General features: G+C 43.7%; 2 protein-coding genes across 5 annotated transcripts; one reads left to right on the top strand and one right to left on the bottom strand.

Moving 5' to 3' along the window:
* Positions 1-59: 59 nt before the first annotated feature.
* On the bottom strand, positions 60-15292 carry EIF2A (eukaryotic translation initiation factor 2A). Of its 4 annotated transcripts, none has more exons than XM_074593077.1 (14): positions 15139-15292; positions 12779-12848; positions 12370-12444; positions 10828-10946; positions 9362-9461; positions 8892-8974; positions 7554-7627; positions 7272-7416; positions 6253-6369; positions 3337-3908; positions 1918-2031; positions 946-1074; positions 303-368; positions 60-219 (listed from the first exon to the last, which is right to left on the bottom strand). In XM_074593077.1, the coding sequence occupies exons 1-14, from the start codon at positions 15287-15289 to the stop codon at positions 154-156; spliced, it is 1881 nt and encodes a 626-aa protein (XP_074449178.1). In that variant the 5' UTR covers positions 15290-15292; the 3' UTR covers positions 60-153. The 4 variants fall into 4 exon arrangements, with proteins under 4 accessions (XP_074449178.1, XP_074449180.1, XP_074449181.1 ...); XM_074593079.1 differs by having other exon boundaries at positions 15092-15193; XM_074593080.1 differs by lacking the exon at positions 15139-15292 and adding an exon at positions 15035-15080.
* Positions 15222-17292, top strand: SERP1 (stress associated endoplasmic reticulum protein 1). The gene is made up of 3 exons (XM_074593083.1): positions 15222-15456; positions 15542-15617; positions 15762-17292. Exons 1-3 carry the CDS (start codon positions 15373-15375, stop codon positions 15800-15802), a joined length of 201 nt encoding a protein of 66 aa, XP_074449184.1. The 5' UTR covers positions 15222-15372; the 3' UTR covers positions 15803-17292.
* Positions 17293-20999: the final 3707 nt, after the last annotated feature.

The raw sequence follows: 20999 nt of genomic DNA, 5'->3' as shown, positions 1-20999 counted from the left end.
TTAGCAAAGCTTCCTAAAAGGCAAGTGTGCAGGAAAGCTGTGGACTTTTGCATCCTCAGTTGTTTACTGAAACATTTTATTATCTTCAAGTTAATACAAAGTATGTTTTTCCATGAACTTCGTGTCAAAGCCACATTGGATTTCCATGAAGCTTTAAAGACCCAGTTCTAGGTCTTCCAGTTCCTGAAGGAGAGCAGTTTCTTTCTGAATCTTCTCCAACTAGAACAAAAAAGCACAAGGTATCACAGACGTAGCTTTTTATAAAATGAAACTTGAATAAACTGCATGCATCTTAACAGTACCTGATTTTTCTCTAGCTGTTTGCCAGCAGCTGCTTGTTCTTTCAGCTGCTCGATTGCCTTTAGTTTCTGTAACAAAAAAAAAACACAAACAAAAAAACCACACTAACACAACAATACTGGTGAACCAAGAATAGAAAAAATACTCTCAAAAGTTCCTGCACTTGCAATTCCCTGATCTACCAGGAGGCAGGCCTCAATGCAGAAGGCACATTTCATTTCAGCCTCTCCGAATGTTCAGTCCAGAATTCCCCACCAATAAGAGACTTTTCTTTCAAGAACAAAACCTAGAGAACAGAAGCACTTCTTAGTCTCTGAAACATAAACACCACACACTGTCTCGCTGAAGGGGTAGATCCAAATTCTCTCAATCCAAGTTACTCCTCCTCTATCACTGTCCCTCTTCACCACATGTTTTCCTCAGAAAGCCTGGAATATTAATCAGAACAGAAGACTATGAAAAGCAGGAGGCAGCCAAGAGAAGAAAGCCCTGCTGGATTATGCAGAAAGGGTTAAAAATTCAGAAGATTACCATCTATGCAAATGCTATCCTACTGAGCCCGTCACCTCACAATCAGATGAGATCTTACAGACCATCTCTTAGAGAAATCCACTGTCTGTTAGCAAAAAAGAAAAATCCCCTCACCTTTTTTAAATTCTTTATCTTCTTGTCAACTTCAGGATCTCCTGATGTAACGGCAGGCACAGTGCTCCGTGGGGCACTCTGTGATGCTGAGGACTGTGCAGGTTCCTGGTTCGCATCAGCTTTGGCCTCCTGTAGATAAATAAAATAAAAACGTTATCTAGAAAATACCTTTGATTACAAAGGGGCTGAAAAATTTCTTTCATCATTTTAAGGGATCCATTTAATATTTCTTCTTCCACTAGCTTGCTGGTGTACTCCAAAATTTGTCAGTGACTTGCTTTGATGTATTGCATTAACTATATATATGCTTTCCACAAAAGAAGGGTTATCTATAACAACTCACATGTTGTTTCTTGTTTAATTTCTACTTCCTCAAGACACCAACCATAACAATCAGCAAGGCATGACAAATACATAGACAAATATGTTATAAAGTAGACCGGTGGGTCATTGTCTCTGAAGAAAGGCCTCAAAACCAAGGTAAGAATTTTTAAAAATCTTACTTAAAGAAATTATTGCTTCAGAATTTTATAGAAATTGGAAGGCTAATACCAAAAGCTGATTTTTATCTACCAAGCAAAGAGGTGACAGAGACCAGGCTGTCTTTGGTCTGCCCTGATAACTTGCCTCATCCCCGACCTGCTGGGGGAGCACATCAGAGCAGCAAGTCCATCCCTTACCTCTCACCTAACACTGACGAAAAATGTGCAAATGGTCTGAAGGTAAAAAGTCAGAATTACTTAGTCTTAACATTGATTTCAGCTAACATTCACAGCAACTAACCAAACCTGTTATTTTTATGTCATACTTTTGTACCTGCTTTAGTCCAATTAAAAAGTCCACCACCCTCCCCACAACTCAGCACGTGCAGGACATGTGGAGAGCTCTCCGTGCAACCAACGGCCACTGCTCTGAGACTCGTCAGTGCTGTTTGTGAAAACATTATCCTTGAAAAAACTACTTTTGCAGTACCTGTTTAGCAGCTTTCTTTGCTTCATGTTTCCTTTGATTTTTGAGAGCTGTTTTAGAGAGTGGCTTATCACTGCTTCCCGGTGGCTTCATATTCTGAGGTGGCTCGTCCTCATGCTGCAGGATATGCAAAATTAACAGTTACAAAACCTGTATTCCATGTTGGCAAGCCTGTTGCTACAACAAACCTAACAGTGAACCCCAAAACCTACTTACGACAACTCCATATGCAAAGATGAGCCATAAAGGAAGAGGAAGAAAAAACAAAGGGGGGAAAAAAAAAAAAAGTATGTGCCCTTTTTCTCTTTCAAGTAGCAGAAACCAGTGTGAAAAGGGTTTCGCACTCATCCATTCTCAGGTTTGATGGGACTATCCTGTACGTCCTAAAGATTTCATGGATTTCTGATAAAATAACAAAATCATCATGTTTCCTCTCTCAAGGGATAAATAAAATTGAAGAGGAATAAACCAGCACAAAATGACTGAAACTTGGCATTTTGTTTTTGTTGACAACTTTTTAACTCAAATTCCTAGTGACAAGAAAGGAAAAATGGGTTGCTGGGAGGGGAGATGGAGTAGGGTTTCTTGGGGGGGGGCAGAGGGGGATGAAAAGGAGGGGGTTTGGTCTTTTGTTTTTTTAAGAAACTCGTAATTGAGAAGCTGGATTGTTTTAATTCATATGACAAGATTTCTTACCCATATAAGTAAACAGAATTATTTTATTTAACATATCTTTTCTCTACTACTGCTGCTTGTTGATCACGTGCGAAATCAGACATCAGCAGGATTAATAGGTTCCTCACAAACCAAGCAGCAGTCTTTCCTTCAAAAGCACAAGGCTCAAAATCAAAGCTCGCTAAAACTTAAACATCAAGGGTGCAATTGTTAAATGTAATTAGTTGCTACTCAGCCTACTTTGAAAACTTGCATAAAAGAAACTCATTAGATATGTAGGTCACCATACCGAAATCTATTTAAACTGCAGCTGACTTGCTAACAATCCAGTCTTTTTCTAGCAACTAAACTTACCTAAAAAAAGAGAAGAAACCAACACCTGTCTAGCTGGGTTTAGACTGGTAAGTTGGGTCACCCAAATTAGAGGCTTCTGTCTTAACTGGAGTATCCAATTTCACCATAAAACAAATTCTCAGTTTATTGTTCCAGTGCATGTTGTAGAGAGCATTTTTAAAGTTTGCAAATGACTTTGTAAAAGGACAGTATTTGGACCAAAGAAATTCCAGTTTTCCAGCATACATTCTTGCCAACAGTGAGCAAAGCATCAAAGAGGATTATCAAGAAAACCTCTCAAAAACCCCACAATACTACTGTCAGTCTGATTACTCTTCTAATGGCTCTCATTAAATATAGGCGGGCAAAGCAATGAAACAAACCAATTTAGTTCATATATGAAAGTCTACTTACAAGCTTGGAACTTGTTACAGGTTTGTTTCTCAGGGCCGGAGGTCTGTACGCTTGGGCAGGCTTTGGCTCAGCACTGGGCAATTCACTTGGAACTGCCTGGTACTTTACCGCTTTCGCTGGGAACACTCCATCCAAGAAGGGCTGCCAGAAAACTTGCCACATTTCTTCATTTGATGGAACTTCGTAGCTGTGTAACAGAGAGCCAGTGTAGTGCCATATCTTGTAGCCATTACTGACTCGTAGCCGGGGAGCACAAGTAGCTGTTACAATATGCTCCCCATCAGGACACCAAGCAAAGTACGTGGAATCCGAGGCTACTGGTTTGGAAATGAGCTTGTAGTTTTTAACGTCCCACACTTCCATCTGTCCCCTGAGATTTCCAAATCCTGCTAGCACTAGGATGTGTCCATGGGGGCTGTAGTAGGCAGCATTGCGAGGACCGGTTCCAAAATCAAACACAGGGTCGCATTTCAGATTAAAAACTGTTGCTTTGGCAGGCATAAAACCATACACAGCACAAAACTCAACAGAATTGGGGTTCCAAACAACATCATAAATAGGACCATTTTTTGCTAAAGGAAAAGGAAAATAGGCAGCTGTTAGGAGATTGTATCTTTTCAGTGCAAGCAAAAATTAAATGAATAGCTATTTTTAACTTCATGCTTTGCTAAAAGGCTGTGTTCTTATTATTGACAGTGAAAATGAATTCTGCTAACAATAGAGGTAGAAACAACACTTTATCTTCTGATAATTTTAGTTAAGGTTTGCAACAATAACTGCACCCATTCCAAATTACCTCTGCGGGGTCAACATCAGCACTTTAACAGTAAGCATACTTTTTCATGTAAAAAAATTCCTTTTTTTTTCATCATTATTCAAGTATGATCTCTCAGGACCTTCTCAAACTGTCCCACTGGAAACCTGCAAAAACAGGAGTTTTATACCAGCTGGATACTAGTTCTTCTTTTTTAAATAGAAAAAATATTGCATAGCGCAGCTTTGTAGAGCTAAGAAACATTGATCTAAGTTATCTTTGGACCATGCTCCCACACAGTATTTTATAAGACAGATTTTAAAGTGAGAGAGCACACAAAACTGTTTTTACGCATAATGAATAAAACTTGATATTGTCAGAAGCAATTCTGGGGGTTAGAACATTAGGAGATACTGAAGAACGATCAATTAGTGATGGAAACTCATGTAAAATGTACAGGGGTAAATAAAAAACATAGGTCATTATAACTTTTCATAATTTGCATACCTTTACCTGTATTTCAGATAAATGCCAAGCGTATTACTGACAATTCTTAAATCGACATTGATACAACATATCAAACTGATTTAAATCTTTCATTCCTGTTGTTATTCTAAAGCCTCATTATCTTAAGAAACTAGGCTGTGCAATCACACTGTCCGTGTGTTTTCCCCTTTTAAAATTTTTTAGATGACGTTAACCAAATGCAACTGCAGAGACAGTTCTCACAGAAAATTATGTTTCTGCACGTTTCATGACAGTAGGCAGCTGGGGAGACGAGGGCAGCTTGATACGGGCTTCAACAGCTAAGGCAAAGGCTGCAGCGTGAGCACGTATTAGTCAAAACCAAAAAACCCTCCACAAACGCTAATGTGAAAACAGCTTCAAAACTGGACCTCAAAAGTAACCAGAAGGTACAAATCCACAGGAAATGAGGCACCACTCACTCCAAGTGCCCACCACTTGCGTTTTAGCTGTTGGGTTTTTTTTCTTGAACAGGAATAACCACCACTTTGGTTTGTTTGGTTTTTTTTTTTTCCTTGAAAAGGAATAGCAAAATTAAATGAAAATCAATTATAAACTTTCTGTTAAATAAAGATGCATTGGAAAAAAAAATATTTAAAAGGGCAAAGAAGGTTTTAAAAAGCATGTAATCAACCAACTAGTGTTCACAATCCAGGGAACTGCTCCCAGAGAGATTCTAGATACTGAGTTATAATCCTGATGATTTTTCCCCAGTGAAGTCAGCAACAAAGGGAAATGGGGCACAGTACTTGCTACCACAAGTTTTGCTAGAGAAGGCAAACTGGAGATGTTCTGCCAGTCAGCACTAGTATTGAAGAGAACATATTCACAATCTCTCTACAGTCACTTAAGCACAGACAGTCTACATCACCCCATCCCCAGCGTGTGGAAGTGTTCACAAACTAGCCTCTCTATAATCCCAAACAAGATGGGTGTTTAACATGAAGAGCAAAACTCAAGATAATTAAAAAAATACCACCATGGTGAAATTAACGGACTTCCAGTTCAAACAAGACACTGAAATGAAGAGCATCCACTTGCTTCTCCCCAACGTGTCATTTTAATGACTTAGAACACTTTCCATTTTACAATACAGAATAAGGTATTTCTATTTTCCAATGTACTTAAAAAAACTGCTCTTACTCTGCCTTGGTTCCTTGAGTAACAGTATCAATTGCATGTCTGTAAGTGCAGTTAGGGTTATTCTGTTTGGTAACATACTGTCCTGTCCATTTTGGTTTCTCAGACATTAAGGTGTCTCCATTGTCCAGGTGTTTCCTTAGTAAACATGCACAATTCCTTTCCTGTACACACAAACACCCTCCCAAGCAAATTATTTGTATATATTAACTGAAAGTGTCTCTTCTCTGCCACTGACAGCAAGACAACAAGTATACCAGAGATGACAATATAATTCAGCTATTAAAAAAAAAAAAAAAAATCCACACCACCTTACCCCAGATTTAACAAAATCCTTCACCAGATTGTTTTTTTAAGAGTACTTCATTTCTTCTTTTAAAGATTACTTCATTACACTAACAAAAAACCCCCTCATACATTAAACAAAAACTAGTGAAACAGCAATTCCCACTATCAAGAGCTATAATAGAATAAAAAAATTCCTGTGGGCTACTTACGCAATTGTACGACCGCACTTTCTCCATTTGTCGCAATGTAGTGCAGAGTTTGCTCTCCATAGTACGAAGCACCTGTTTTATCAACTTCCGTACTAGCTATCACTAGCACAGCAGTGGCTAATAGAACAGACACAGTTATTTCAATACTGTTACTGCAAATAATATAAACTATTTCACAAACTACCATGAACAAATTGAAATTAGTTTGATTATGAATTCTAGTGAGTTGCTTGCATAACAGTGCTGTTAAAATTCTCTTCTGAATTTAATTTTTCCTAAATGTTAACCCAAACAGAACAAGTATCTTCCTTTCTCAGATGAAAAGTGTAAGCTAAGTCTATTCATTCACCATTGAATTACGATAAAGTGAACATACTTTTGCAGCTATAAAAAAGATATTCATCTAAGGCAGAAACCAAACATCCTGATCGGTCCTTGAATAAAATGTTTCATCAACAGCTTTTCTATGTACATCTATTTTATCCAGAACTGTGTGCCCACATGTTGTTTCTAAATGTAAGGGATACCTTCCCCATACTCCAAACAATGTGGGTTGAAGTAAAACAGTTTTTACGAAATTATTCTGAAACGGCTCATTGCTAACAAACAGCAAAGCGCACAGAGGACTGTGCAAGTCATACCAATTGTGATAGGTCTGTGCATATACAATTTTACAGATTAAGAACAGTTTATGCTCTGCTATTATCTTATGTATACAGTCCAAATACATTATCATCACAGAATGCAAAATTAAATTTGAATTTGCTATTCAACTCCAAAATTTACCAACATGTAGGGTATTCTCAATTGCACTATACAAATGATCATGGAAGCCAACACAAGAAAGTTATGAGCACTTCAGGCTATTCAGAACTGTAACCTTAACATTGCATTGGCATTAACGGCTATCTTCAGTATTTATCTGCACGTGCAAATTAAATGCAAAACCCACACAGTAAGCAAAGTCATTAAATCCAAAATGGGTAGAATATAAAAGTTTAAACATACAGCTGTTATACCTTTTTTGTTCCATAGCATTGTCACCTTGTCAGCTTTAAAGAAACTTTTGTTGGCTAGTGCAGACTGAGGGCCATTGAAGTTGGGATACTGATAGAGTCTAACAAATGATGGTGCACCTTTACTGCCCGGAACGTACACAGCCACCTAAAACAAAGCCACAAGATTTTCTTGCAGATGATATGCTTGGCAGCAGAGGGTCTATTTACTACTAGTATGTTGTACTAAAGTTACAGTAATTTTTTGAAGAAAACCAACAAAGAGATTGGAAACATTAGAAGTACCTTGGTTGGCTGTGCTCCTGGAGATAACACGAAATCATTAACCTTTTGCAAATGTAGTTTATTTGTAATAGTATCTGCAAAAAAATAAAAGGTCACAGATGTGATGATGTTAATGACAAGCCATGTTAGCCTGGATTACTAACTATACATTTTATGGGTCTGTATCATGGATAATAAAGAACAGTATATATAATGATAAGGGATTTCTTTTACTAGACAACCAACCATTACTTTCCCATTTCATCACACATTTTTATTTACAAAACCAACTTGAACCAAGCCTAGGTCTGAAATCCAATGTTTACTATTTGGAAGTTCAAACAACAAGGAAGCTTCTGAACCCCACGTGAACACAGATCGTGTTTTAAGCAAGGCACAGTGTTCTTCATCTTATCTGTGCTGACTTCAGAGGAAGCAGCATCCGTCACGTCCAGATAACATGCACCATTACACAGAGCCAGAGGTTCTCCCCTCGCAGCTTTGCTGGAAGACTCTTCCTGATAGGAAGCATTCATAAAGGCTTGATCTGCGCTGAACATCGCCCCTTTATGCAACAACTTACAGGAAATGCATCTTTAAAAACTAAACAAACAGCAGCAACCCACAACTTCATTCCAGCAAGGAAGTCTGCGCTGAGCAGCAGGCCTCATGCTGGAACAGACACTTCGTGCTTCCCAAGTATAGCTTCGTTAACATCACTAGAACTAATTCTCAGAAAACTGCACCTCTCATAGGCTGTATTTTTAGCTCCCAGAGCAAAAAGCCCACCAAAACCCAAAAATACCCACCACTGTTCTCCTCCCTGTTTTGTTTTATACCTTTGGATTTTTGTTCTAATTCATTTTTATCCTCCTGCTTTTTTCTTCCCATTTCCCTTTTCAACCTCTGTTCACACCAAATATTCTACCCACTAGTAGTGAATTTCCTTGAAAAAATTGCTCTAGCTTCACAAATTAATTTTTGCCATCAATATAAATGTTCTGATGAGCCATTTTTTAATAGTTCAGGATACACACAACCCAAAGTAGTAATCTCTATCAACAATTTCCTGGATCTCATTAAATGAGAAACAATACAGAATCAGGCCTTGTTAATGGAAAATTAGGTGCATTTCATAGTAGATAAGTCACTGAAAAGATAAACAAGAAAGTGAAAACATACTTCATTAAGACATAATGATTCTGAATTCTAAATTCAAAAAGAATGTAGGCAATATTTAAAATAAAAAGCAAGCAAAAGAAGAAATGAGGAAAAAAATTGAAAACAAACAAACAAAAAAACATCCAAAAGAAGATGCCTATATAGAATGCAATGGAACATATAGAAATACTTGCGTACTAAAGTTGTTGTTTTCAAAGAAGTGCACTTCGTTGTTTACATTCCTGGCACAAATGCTTTCATCATCTGCCCAGCAAGGACACCTACATTTAAAGAAAAAAAAAATTAGAAACACTGAATTCTGCTCATCTTTATCAGTCTAGGATTTTTTCCCCCTCAATTTTTAAAGCCAAGCAAGTTCAAACACAATACATGTTTCTAATGGACAAATGACAGCTGTATAGTAAAACCCAGACAACTAGACTTAGTTATTGTCTCCCAGCTTTCTCTGTGGTGCACAACGATAGGGTATTTATACCAAGAAATGAACAATTACAACTACGTACAAAGATACTTACGACTTGCTTTCAGCTAGTAGCAGGCAGTATTTGAAAAGCCAACAACACACTAAAAGCTCTATTTACCTGGATCAGATTTTAGAAACCATTTTTTTTTTTTGCAAACAATTAGCATCTGGAAATGTTATTTACCAGTTCTGCATCTTTTTCTGGATGAAAGCTTTTAAACATTTTCCAGTTTTCACATCATGAAGCTGTAGGTTGGGCACCCCCGCTGTGCCATCTTTAGCAGCTGCAACAAAAGCACAGATTACAGTAGTGGTCTCTGGGGATTACATTCCATCTCCTGATTCTACAAGCAACCAAACATGCATAAACTTCTTATAAGAAGCATCCCACCCCCTGAGGCACTAAACCCTAGACTGCTAATTGCTTTATTTATTAACATAAGTCTTTCAGTCTCCAGAAAGAACTAACATTTTTAATGTGTGTTTTTTAATTAAAACCAAAAGCTGTCCTCTTTGCAAACAATGAAGGTATGTTCTCCACTCCTACATTTTGTTCTCGCAAGAACTCAATGCATTTTGTCCATCGCGCTGCAGTCGCAGCTTTCTCTGCAAGCCATACAAAATGGTTCTCCTGGGTTTAAACTCTCTGTACCTTCCTATTTATTCTGAATACTACAGCCTGCCTATTTCTACCAGTGATTCAGACCAGACCTCCTAACTGTTCTCTAACAGTCACAGTTGGCATCGGTTTTGTCACTTGTGCTGCCTTGTCTTATCTGACAACCCGTCCCAGAACACTTCCCACAGGCTCAGCTTACGGCCAGCTCTTTCTGTCAAAGGAAGCATCTTCAGACACATCTGCTTTAGGCACGCAGCTCAGATAAGACAGAGGCTATCTAAATCAGGAACGTACACTCCAGAGAGAGGCAGAGGAGAGAATAAAGCCCTCTGGACAATGGAGAACACCCAAGTCAGCTACGCCCAGTGGAGGACATGACTACTCTGAGACAGCTTACAATGTTCCTTGTCTATACATGCATCCTGGGTTGAGCGACACAGGGCTAATTTCTCTTCCAATGCTGGGGAAAACTCCACTTTCGGAAGACTCTAGTGTCTGAATTCGTGAAACTATTTACTTTATAGCCAGCTAGGCTATGTGGAATTCAAGGTCTCAGTGTTTTCAAGCCTTGCCAGGCACAGGGATGAAGAGGAGCACCGCCTGGGCATTTGACCCAGGCTGGCCATCAGGATTATTTCATACCATGAACATCACATTCAATATAAATTATATAAACTGCTCAAACAGCATATTATTCAAACACATTCTTTGCACTAAGATCAGTTCGCAATTTTTAGAAAGCTGTGATTTACTTAATAGAGTAATTTAAATTTACTTAAATAGAGTAATTAGAGCACATGCGCTCTGATGTAGCGTTTGTAGGAATGGTCGATACCAGATGCTTTCAGAAGATGGCATCCCTCCCTCCTCCACTATATACTTGATTACCCATATAATTTTCTGTACACTTTCTATACCGCTCATTTAGCCAATAAATACACTACAATGACAAACCAGGTAATGGAAAGCATGCAAACCAAATTCAAACATGCAGTTACCCTGTGTACTTTTACAGCTGGTAAAATACTCACTTGTGTAGGCCTGCCATGTTGCCAGAACATTATTCTTTGGCGAGAATTCAAGGCAAACTGCCTTTGGAAGATCAAAGGAACACAGTAACTCAGCATTGGTGACATTAACAATATTTACTCTGGAACCAAAAGATGCTATTTCAATAAAACATGCTTAGAATAGTTAATTAATAGCCCAGGTAACTTTTCACGTATTTGACTCTTCTAGATCTGTTACAAATTTGGCCAATATAACAAAATTAGAAGAGCTTTTTTCCCCTCCTGCTTTTACTAAATTTTTGCAAGAAAACATTTTAAAACCAGGTACCCAAGCATAACAGAAACTGAGTGAAAGCACTGGGCAAAACATGTCACATATTTTAAACTCTGAAACAGAGACAAGATATACTCTATTCATGGAGCCCATCCGCACTTCCACAGTGCTAAAGTTGACCAACGGCCAACAGAAAGAATCTAACTAAATTATCCCACGTATTTTTAAGTATTCTATCTATAAGGACACACCATTTAAGATTTGGGGTTTTGAGGTTGGGGGATGCAGGGAGACATGGACAATGAAAAGCAAAGGTGAGGTGGCTGAACAAACAAGCTCGAGCAGCACTTCTGAACACCATATTATCAAACATCTGCCACATGCAGAATGCAAAGAAACAAAAGAGATCACATCACGATGTGTCCAAGCCACTGTTGTTCTCAGAAGCTGTATTAGAAGCCTGTTCCTCACCATCTCATTAACTGCTCCCCCTCAGAAACAAAGGAAGATGGACAGCCCCCAAAACAAAGAGGCATGGAAGGACTGGAAAGATTTGCCATTTGGAATATCCTCATTTAAAGTATGGGGACCTGGATATACAACCTGGTTGTTTGAAAAACCTATTTCCCACAGACATTTTCTGGAAACAGACCTTTCCAATTGGCAAGATTAAATTTTTAATGAAAATTTAAGAGTCTGGATATTATGGAGAATCAGAAATAACAGTGAAAGTAATGAATCCTACATCTAAGTTACCTCTCCAGAAGAAACATTTAAATGGTACTACTAAATACTTTTGCAGATTTTTTTTTAACTTGTTAGTAAGAATACTGACATTTCAGAAGCAGCCTTATGACCTCTTATCGCCTCTTTACGGCAGCAACCCTATGCTGCACTCTTATGTAAAAGATGATCTCTAGTGAACTCTATAATGCACCTGGTTTATAAAAAAGAAACCTTGTGATGTTTGTACACAAGGTGCATAGAACCTTAATTTTCTGTGAGCTTTACTAATAGATTGATCCCAGAAAACCAGGTACTATCATACGGGGAAATATGAACCAAAAATCGAATAACGCACATCTACAGGAATGGGTGCATTATAAATAAGAGCAAAACAGTAAATATTTAATCTGCTATTGAGGAAACAAAGCCACTACCGTGAATAATGCAAAAATAAATTGCATTTAAAGCATGTATGCAAACGCTTGCATTAATAGTAATAGCTTTACACAGACAAGAGTAAACGGAGCATAACTGATCCAGTTTAATACAAAAAATGCACCAACTTTTCTCCATTGCACCAAGCGAAAAGGGAACCATCCTTGCTAAAAGCAACAGCTTTGCAATTTTTTCCAGAGTCCCTAGAGAAATAAAAAAATGTACATTAGTATTCAAATATACTGCATAAGTTAAGGTATTTTTAACAAAAAGGTAAAGCAACACACCAACTTTCCTGATGTGCTCCTGAGTAGTGCTTTGTAACAATGCAATCTACTCTGCAATTGTTCATTGATTATTACCAGGGCAATGAGAAGTCACGCAAGCATAAAGCCTTCAAAACTACCAATTTTCTGAACTACTGACAGTAAGAAAAAAAATCACTTATATTTACACAGTTTTCAATTTTAAAGTCTGCCTTTACTTTTCAGAAGATTATTTTGTGCAAAAGATCAAAAATAGTGATAACAACAGTACCTTTGAAATGCTGTACTCTCTGTGAAACTAGGTGGCCCATTCACCATATAAAGCCCTTCGGATCCTCTCACTGGAAGAGTAAACAAACAACTACTCATTTCAAATTGAGAAAATGGTCCAAAGCAAAAACTTTATCTAATTTGTGGACCTTAAGACCTGCCCACACTTTTCCTCTGCTTGCATTTTGACGTAAGTGAGAGAGAGGGTTGTAAAGGAAATTCAGAACATAACACACGCCAAGACACCTGGCTTCATCCAAGGCAGCCACAGGATTCAAACACAGGACAGAGGCATCGGAGCGGCAGAGCTGAGCTGAGCTCTCAGCCTCAACAGCTCTGCCACACAACGCACAAGCAACTGAGGAGCCAGTTTGCCCACAGCCATGCGATCCACTCCCTGCTTCGACTGTCATGGCCCTTCCAGTACAGCCTTCCGAACGGGGTTGTTCTATGAACTGGTGTGTCCCTCTGCCATGGCAGCACTGGTGCCAGTGCAAAGAAGGGAGCAGAAGCACTGCCGAGGGCAACGGGGCAGAGTGGGACAGACCCAAACTGAGTGCATGGCAGAGGGGCTGAGGTGGGGGCACCCTTGGAGCCCCCACCCCAACCCTGCTCTGGCTCCAGCTGCAGGGCTGTGCCTGGACAGGAGGCGAGTATCCTCAAGGATGGAGATCCACAGCCTCTCTGGGCAGCCTGCACCCATATTCAGTCTCACAGCAAAATAGTTTTTCTTATGTTTAAATGCAATTTCCTAGATTTCAGTCATCATTCTCTCACTGGATACCACAAAACAAAAGTCTGGCTTCATCTCGCAGGATGACCCCAAACTACAGAAGAGCTGCACCTCCATAAGGAAGAAGGATGGGACAACCTCTCGTCCTAAAACGGCCGCTGGTCCTCAGCCTCAGCCCTGCTGCAGGAGGCAGCCTCATGAAGCCTAACTTGCAGAAGCTGAAAATTCTGCATCGCTGCAAGAGCTGCACCGGCGCCCTGCACAATGGAGTTGAAAAGGGCTGCCTAGATACTCCCCAAAGCGAGGATTAGCTGCCTAAACACAGGAAGAGCATTTGCCAAAAGAAGGTTGTGTCAGACTCATTTTTTTTTGCTGACATGAGACAGGATTTGCCCTATTGTTAGTTTTGACATTGCAGTTCAACTTGGAAAACAGAAGGCATGAAAGAAGTATCTATAGAAAACGTGTTCCAAATTTCCTTTTTTTTCAGAGACATGGCTATGCTTATGGCACTAAGAGACAAACAAGAAATAAAGACGGTTTCATGCAAAATCATGCAGTTGGGATTGTCGTATAGTGAATAAAACAGCATTAGCTGTGTTTTGTGTATTTTCTTGGGACACCAGAAATGCCTACTGAGGTGACAACTTTTACTGAGAAACATGACTCAAGAAAGCAAGACCTGTACTATCTCAAGCTGCAGGTTCTGCAGCTGTATTATTTCAAGGCAGCGTCAGGGCCAGCAGTGCACAGGAGGTCTGAGCGCAGAAGAGCACCACTCCTGCTCGGCTGGGTCAGTTTGTACGTCTACCATGTGATAGAATCCATATGCAGATACAGCAACACCTGCCACCAAACACTCTAGGGGTACCTCATATTCCTAACATACCTCAAGGATATATTTTAACAACACTTTAAATATGATCCACTAGCTACGCACCCCACCCAGAATCTATTCTTCAGGTCTTCCATCAGACTCCCAAGAAAAATTAAGATCCAAATTTACAGCAAATTACAGACAATAACAAGCAGTCCAAAACCCACCCCAAACAAACTGCAGCCCCCCAAGTGATACATCCAAGTGAGGATAAATATGCTGATGTCTAAAGCTTAGAAACATGGGGAAGGAAAAATACTTGTCCTTTATGTTACAGGCAACTTAAAAAGTAAAAGAGAGAGAAAATGAAAGACTATTAAAAGAAGCTCCACGAAGCGCAGTGGTGAGCCCACACAACATGGGGAAGAAGCTTCACTCAGCCACGAGGCCCTGCGAGCCGTTGGGCGGTCTGCAGAGGCCCCACGGGAACGGTCCCCACGTCCTGCAGCTCCCCGGGGCTACCGCCGCCCGCTCGGCGTCCCGGGGACACGGGGCTGAGCGAGGGGCCTGCCCTGCTCTCACACAACCGTCCGGCCCGGCTCAACCACCGGGAGCGGAGCGGGCACGGAGTGCCAGGCCTGGCCACGCCACGGCGGCCCTCCCCAGAGGGGGGACCGGCGGAGGGCACAGGGCCGCCCCATCCCGACCTGCCGCCCGCCACCAGCCCCGGCCAGTCCCGTCCCCGCCGCCCGGTCCCGGCGCACCTGCCAGCAGCGGCGTGGGGGGCGCCATGTTGGCGCGGCGGGCTCACCTTCCGCTTCCGGGTGAGCGCCGTCGCGGCCACCACAGAGACGTCCACGTCGCTCGAGGGCGTAGGGGCGGGAGTGCCGACACGTGACGCGGGAGCGAGGGCGCGGATTGGCGGCCGGGTATCTTGGCCCCGCCCCGCGCGCAGTACGCATTTCCGGCGGGCGGCGCCGCGCCGTGCTGACGCTGGCAGAGAGCGGTAGTGGCGGCGGCGGGCCCGGAGCGGCCCGGTCGCATCATGGTGGCCAAGCAGCGCATCCGTATGGCCAACGAGAAGCACAGCAAGAACATCACACAGCGCGGGAACGTCGCTAAGACCTCGGTACGCGGCGTAGGGCTGGTGGGAAGGGGGGAGATGGACACAGCGGGGAACTGAGCGGGGGGTAATGGCGGTGCTGTGCCCGCAGAGGACGGCCCCGGAGGAGAAGGCGTCGGTCGGGCCCTGGCTGTTGGCGCTGTTCATTTTCGTGGTTTGCGGATCAGGTGAGGGGGGGAAACGGGAGCGGGAGGGCGGCGGTGGGGACCGGTGGCGGCGGGGCTCCAGCGGCGCCGCCGGAGCCCCTCCGCCACCGGGCCTCACCGATGGAGAGCCCCCGGCGAGCGCTCTCCTCCTCTGCTCTCTTGCAGCCATCTTCCAGATCATCCAGAGCATCCGGATGGGCATGTGAGGGGCCCCTCCCTGGGCCAGGCCTGACCGTGCCCTTCCCCGGTGCTGCCATGAGCTGTTCCCCCTCTCCCCGGTCAGCCCCGGTTCGTCGTCGCAGCAGCTGCCCGAGGAGCGGTGCTCGGCATCGGCCGTGTCGCATTCCAGGTCCCTTCAGCAGTCATTCCGAGTTTTCTAGCCCACAGTGCCTTGAACAGCACCAGATGTACAAAGCAATAAAATTATATTGTTGATCTACAATCGTGGACCTACTTATTCGGTGAAGTGCACAGCCCTGTTCTCTGTAGAGACGTTAACCTGTACGCCATGTCGATACGTAGGAATTGACATCTGTTGTAAACACCGGTCTTGAGATCTAATCCTCTGTATAGCTGGAAATGGTTTTATTTAAATTTGGAAGCCAGGATTTTTATAGCAGCTGGAGTACGAAGCATGTTCATAATGGGCCGTGCAGCGTTCTGTAGCTTACCCGAGTGCATCGTCCTCTCTGTACGCGTAGAGTAGTCTTACTGCAGCATGTGGCAATGCGTTAGCACTCAAACACTTATCACAACAGAAAACTTTATCCCATACCTCTTGTCCTAATAAATGCAAAATGCTTGTTTCTATAGAGTTAGTGGGTATTACTTAATTAGAAACCGGCATGACCGAACAGCAGCTGTTTCTGACATAACCGATGCTGAAGTTTCACAAACTGCTGGCTGACCGAGCCTCTCCTGGCCGCGGGCTGCGACTGTGCTGTAAATACTTCTTGGACAACTTTCAACCAGTGGTGATAGTTTTAAATTTTACAATGTTGTATGGGAATGTTTGGTGCAGGTAGAGGGACCCTGCCCACAGTTCTGCTTTTATGTGCAGCATCTGCAAAATGTGGTATGTCTTGCAATATATATTTAATCCTATTTAAGGTAAACCTTGCTCTCAACTCTAACAATGGATCCAGTACTTAACTGCTTCCCTACGGATGATCACAGTTCCTCCTTAGTGATACTGAAGAAAAAAACAAAAGAAAAAGCTCTCCTTACATCTGTAGATGACTGTAACTTGTAACAGTGGAAAATGCTGCTGTTGATCATATTTTATTGCTGATGGCCCAGGCGTTGAGTGGCCTCTTGCTCTCTGTTGTGGTAACAAAGGCAGTCCAAAATTGGTCTGCTGTTGTACGCAGCTGCTAAAGGAAGATTTCTTTTTTCAGGTTTCTTAGCAGAAGACAAATTTTAAAATCTGGTTACACTAGAAGTAATAGAAAAGTTTCTGTAGACATTCATTAAATGCCTGATAGCTGTGAAAGAGCAGATCTTTTGTATGAGTTGTCACATTTCCATTTGAAATCATTGGGACTGGTGTAAACCAGTGTGGCCAAGAGCATGCCCCAGAACCGAGCCGTACAAGATAACATATGTTCCCTGTTCTTGGACGCTCGTATTTTGTAAGTGGTGGTGGGGGGAAGTATGTACCATCTCTGATTTTAAATAAAGTTCTTTTCAAATGCGAGTTGTGTTCGTTTTGAGGTTAGCAAAATGGTGCCTTATGGGGTGTTGAAAGTAGGTCACTTCACGCTGAGTGCAGCTTCATTGGCTTCTTCCTGAGAGGAGCCCCTTTGCTGCAGGAAACTCCCGTATGGGGCCATTTGGGGGTTCTGGACCGTACTGGTGCCATGGTGCCTCTGAGCCATCAGCTGCAGGGGTGCTGGCTGCAGGAGCGACCTGGTGCTGCTCCCCTTCCCCTCAGGGACCGGTCCATCTCCCTGCAGGAGTTCAGCAGGTGGCTGGTCCACTGCCTGTCCCTTCTCCGGTCCCTGGGGATGCAGGAGGGCCTGGGGGCGGTCTGACCAGTTCCTGCTTCTACAGCTGACTTTTCCTTTTGCTTTGCCCGTGTAGTTGCTTAGTGTGTTTTTTCCACTGCCAGCATTGCTGGAGTTGGAAGAACAGAAGCATGTTGTGCCTCATGTATAAATGAAGGGACGTGCAGCAGCTGTTTTTGTTGTAATTGCAGCATGAACAGCGATCCTTGTCTGACAGACCAGGAGCCAGCGGTGGCCTTCATCAGATAATTGTATTTTGGCATATTATGCCACTTGAAAAGCACCACTGGATTGAAACCAAAGTGTTCTGGGTGTGCTCTACATTGAAAAGTGGTGAAAGGGGAGTTACAGCCAAGAACAGGCACTTGCACAAGGGATGAAAAGGCAAAAAAAGAGCTGGTTTTGTGATGAGCTGACAAAACAAGAGCATTAAGTATCAGGAAAACGCAGTTAGAAGAGGGATGGATAAGCAAAATGCTGCAGGAGTTGAACGATGAGGAGCATCTGCTTTGTCTGCACCCAGTGGCCAAAGCCCCAGGGAAGTCTCTGCTTCCAGGCATGTTCCCATCCTCCTCACAAGGGACTCTGCCAGGGCAGTAAAGGGCAGCTTAGTCATTTATTGGGATGAGGAGAGGAAACAGCAGTGGTCAGTGATCTACTGGTGGGTCGTTAAGATGTAAGGTATGCATAGTTTATCTTTAGAAACTGCCTTGAGTGGTGTTTGCTCAAGGTGAGAGTTGAGGGGATATTGATATCCCAGGTTATTCCTTCCAGGCAGCACGTCCTTATTTTACTTTGCATGAGACTGAAAAAGCAAGCTGAGCCAAAGCAACTACTACTACATTTCCTTTCTCCAGTAGACTTTACGTGCTTAGAGAGCCAACTGTGTGTGAGACTACACAACTTGAAAAGACAAAAAAAGAAAGAGAATAAGGCCCTGCTTTGTTTCTAGGCCCCTGTGAGCAGCGGATGCTCTTCTGTGGCTGTGTAGCAAGGACAGCGAGGCATCACGGAGGAGGCTCAGGCTAGGGAACGTTTAAACAAACTGGTGTACACAAGTCCGTGGAACCCTTACGGGCTGCACCGGTGGGAGATATTCCTGAGGCCTGCAAGAAAGCAAACATCATGCCTGTGTCTGTGAAAGGCCAGGAGGAGGACCTGGGGAACTGCAGGCCGGTCCACCTCACCTCTGTACCTGGGAGGTGGTGGAGAAAAGCCTCCCGGAACTCACGTCCAGGTACAGGGACCACAGGAAGGTGACTGGAAGCAGCCGTGGGTTTATGAAAGGGAAAACACACTCAATTAACCTACCAGCCTCCTCCAGATGATGGGCTTGGTGGAGGAGGGGACAGCAGCAGATGCTGCTTACCTTGACTTGGGCCTGGCTTTCAGCGCGGCCATCCATCGCAGCCTCACAGACAAGCCGGTGTAGGAGAGGCTTGGTACGTGGGCAGTGGGGACTGAGCCCGACTGACCTGCTGGGCTGCCCCCAGCGGCGTGAAATCCCACCAGAGGCCAGTAACTGGTGCAAGCGGTTGGGCCTGGAGTTGGAAAGAGCACCATGATCAGGTTGAGATCTCCTTTCACCCGGCTCAGCACTGAGTGCTGCACTGGCTGCTGCTGGGCTCCCAGTACAGCACAGACAGGGACGTGCTGGAGCCCAGCACAGGGCTGCAAAGTCGATCTGACATATGGGGAGGCTGAGACAGCCTGGAGGAGGGGAGGCTCAGGGTGACCTGAGAAGTGACAGGACAAACAGCAATGGGCACATACTGAAATATGAGAAAACCCTTTTAAACATAGGGGAAAAAAAAAAAATCTTCTTTTGCTGTGAGGGTGATCAGACCCTGGAAGGGTTGCCAAGGGAAATGGTGGAGTCTCCATCCTTAGCGACAGTTGCCACACAACTGGACAGTGGGTCCTAGGCAGCCCAGGATGCTGGAGCATCTCCCGAAGTGCGTGCCAGCCCCAACAGTGCTCTGAAGCAGAAGCACAAATGATGCAAAGCACCAAACTTGTTTTCAAAAGCCTCAGAGAGCAACACCCATGTTTATTTCCCCCCTCAGGAGACTGTAACTTCTCATTTCCAGGAACTGATAGAGCATCTTGTTTGGTACGACTGGCAAAGTAACACAGTGCTGCAATTCACAGGAACAGTCAGTCAGGTTCTTCAGTAGAGTTGATCTCACTGTCCCAGTGAGGTGATGTTATTAACCATGTACAACTCACTTCTATTTCAAATCCTTGTCTCTTTTTTTTTTTTTTTTCTTTTCCTTCTTTCTTGTGAAGCCTTCTCAAGGCTGTCTGTGAGACTGCACTTCAGTAACACACATCAGGATCAGCATCTGTTTTGCCTCACAAGTCCTTTGTGAGGACTTTGCCTCCTGACAAGTCCTCCCGAGATGTTGGTGCATGACTTGGACCACAGCAGCAGTCGGTGCAGCACAGTGACCGCAGCTGCGTTGCTGGTGTTTTACATCCCCCCAGTTATCACCTTGTGCACCACCAGCTGCAACTGGGACAGTGCTGCAAGGTTGCCTTCACCTCAATATGGCACAAACTGGAGAGGGACTTTTTACAAGGGCATCTACTAATAGGATGAGGGGTAATGGCTTCAAACTGGAAGAAGTTAGATTTAGATTAGATATTAGGAAGAAATTTTTCACTCTGAGGGTGGTGAGACCCTGTCCCAGGTTGCCCAGAAAAGCTGTGGCTGCCCCATCCCTGGAGGTGTTCAAGGCCAGGCTGGATGGGGCTTTGAGCAACCTGGTCTAGTGGGAGGTGTCCCTGCCCAGGGCAGGGGGGTGGAACTAGATGGTCTTTAAGGTCCCTTCCAACCCAAACCAAATGTGATTCTATAAACCTGAAAAATGATCTACCCACTGCTGACACAAAAGATGTCAGTGATAAAACTGATTGTATGAACTGACACCGACCATGTGCATCCACTGAGCTAAGAACACAGCGCTCAGCTGGCAGCATCAGATGTCGCGTAGTCTTAAAACAGCCATGAGGGAACCAAATAACCTACAGAAAGGGAATAATCCCCCCTTTTTGCAACAATTCTCTCTCGGCAGCCTAAAGGCTGTTACTCGGGCAGTCTGCAGTTAGCACAGCTTGCAGGGGGTGGTTAGCACAGGTAATGGCACCCCCCCCAGGAAAAGGCAGCGGGCGAAGGGCCTGCTCCGCCAGCCGAGCGCGGCCGGGGCCGGCGGGTCTGGGCAACGGGGAGGCGGCCCCGCGGCCGGCGGAGCTCCGCGGCGGCAGAGGCCGGGCCGAGCCACCGCGGGACCCGCAGCCCCGCTCCGGAAAGAAGCCCCGGCGCACCGGCCCGGCCTCCCGCAGGGCCTGTCCGCGCCCCGGCCGGGCCCAGCCGCCTTCCCCGCCCGCCCGCGCC

Source organism: Larus michahellis, chromosome 6 (assembly GCF_964199755.1).
Source record: "Larus michahellis chromosome 6, bLarMic1.1, whole genome shotgun sequence".
Taxonomy (NCBI): Eukaryota; Metazoa; Chordata; class Aves; order Charadriiformes; family Laridae; genus Larus; species Larus michahellis.
Note: the sequence above shows the minus strand (reverse complement) of the source record. Positions and strands in the feature narration are given on the sequence as shown.

What these genes read in the sequence shown, in the direction of transcription:
- SERP1 (XM_074593083.1), top strand. Translation starts at nt 15,373, where the DNA reads ATGGTGGCCAAGCAGCGCATCCGTATGGCCAACGAGAAGCACAGCAAG. An exon ending in GGAACGTCGCTAAGACCTCG is followed by an intron (nt 15,457 to 15,541) that starts GTACGCGGCGTA and finishes CTGTGCCCGCAG; the next exon opens with AGGACGGCCCCGGAGGAGAA. An exon ending in TTTCGTGGTTTGCGGATCAG is followed by an intron (nt 15,618 to 15,761) that starts GTGAGGGGGGGA and finishes GCTCTCTTGCAG; the next exon opens with CCATCTTCCAGATCATCCAG.
- EIF2A (XM_074593077.1), bottom strand. Translation starts at nt 15,289, where the DNA reads ATGCGTACTGCGCGCGGGGCGGGGCCAAGATACCCGGCCGCCAATCCG. An exon ending in CAGGAGCACAGCCAACCAAG is followed by an intron (nt 7,417 to 7,553) that starts GTACTTCTAATG and finishes GCTTTGTTTTAG; the next exon opens with GTGGCTGTGTACGTTCCGGG. An exon ending in AGATAAAGAATTTAAAAAAG is followed by an intron (nt 369 to 945) that starts GTGAGGGGATTT and finishes TTTTTGTTACAG; the next exon opens with AAACTAAAGGCAATCGAGCA.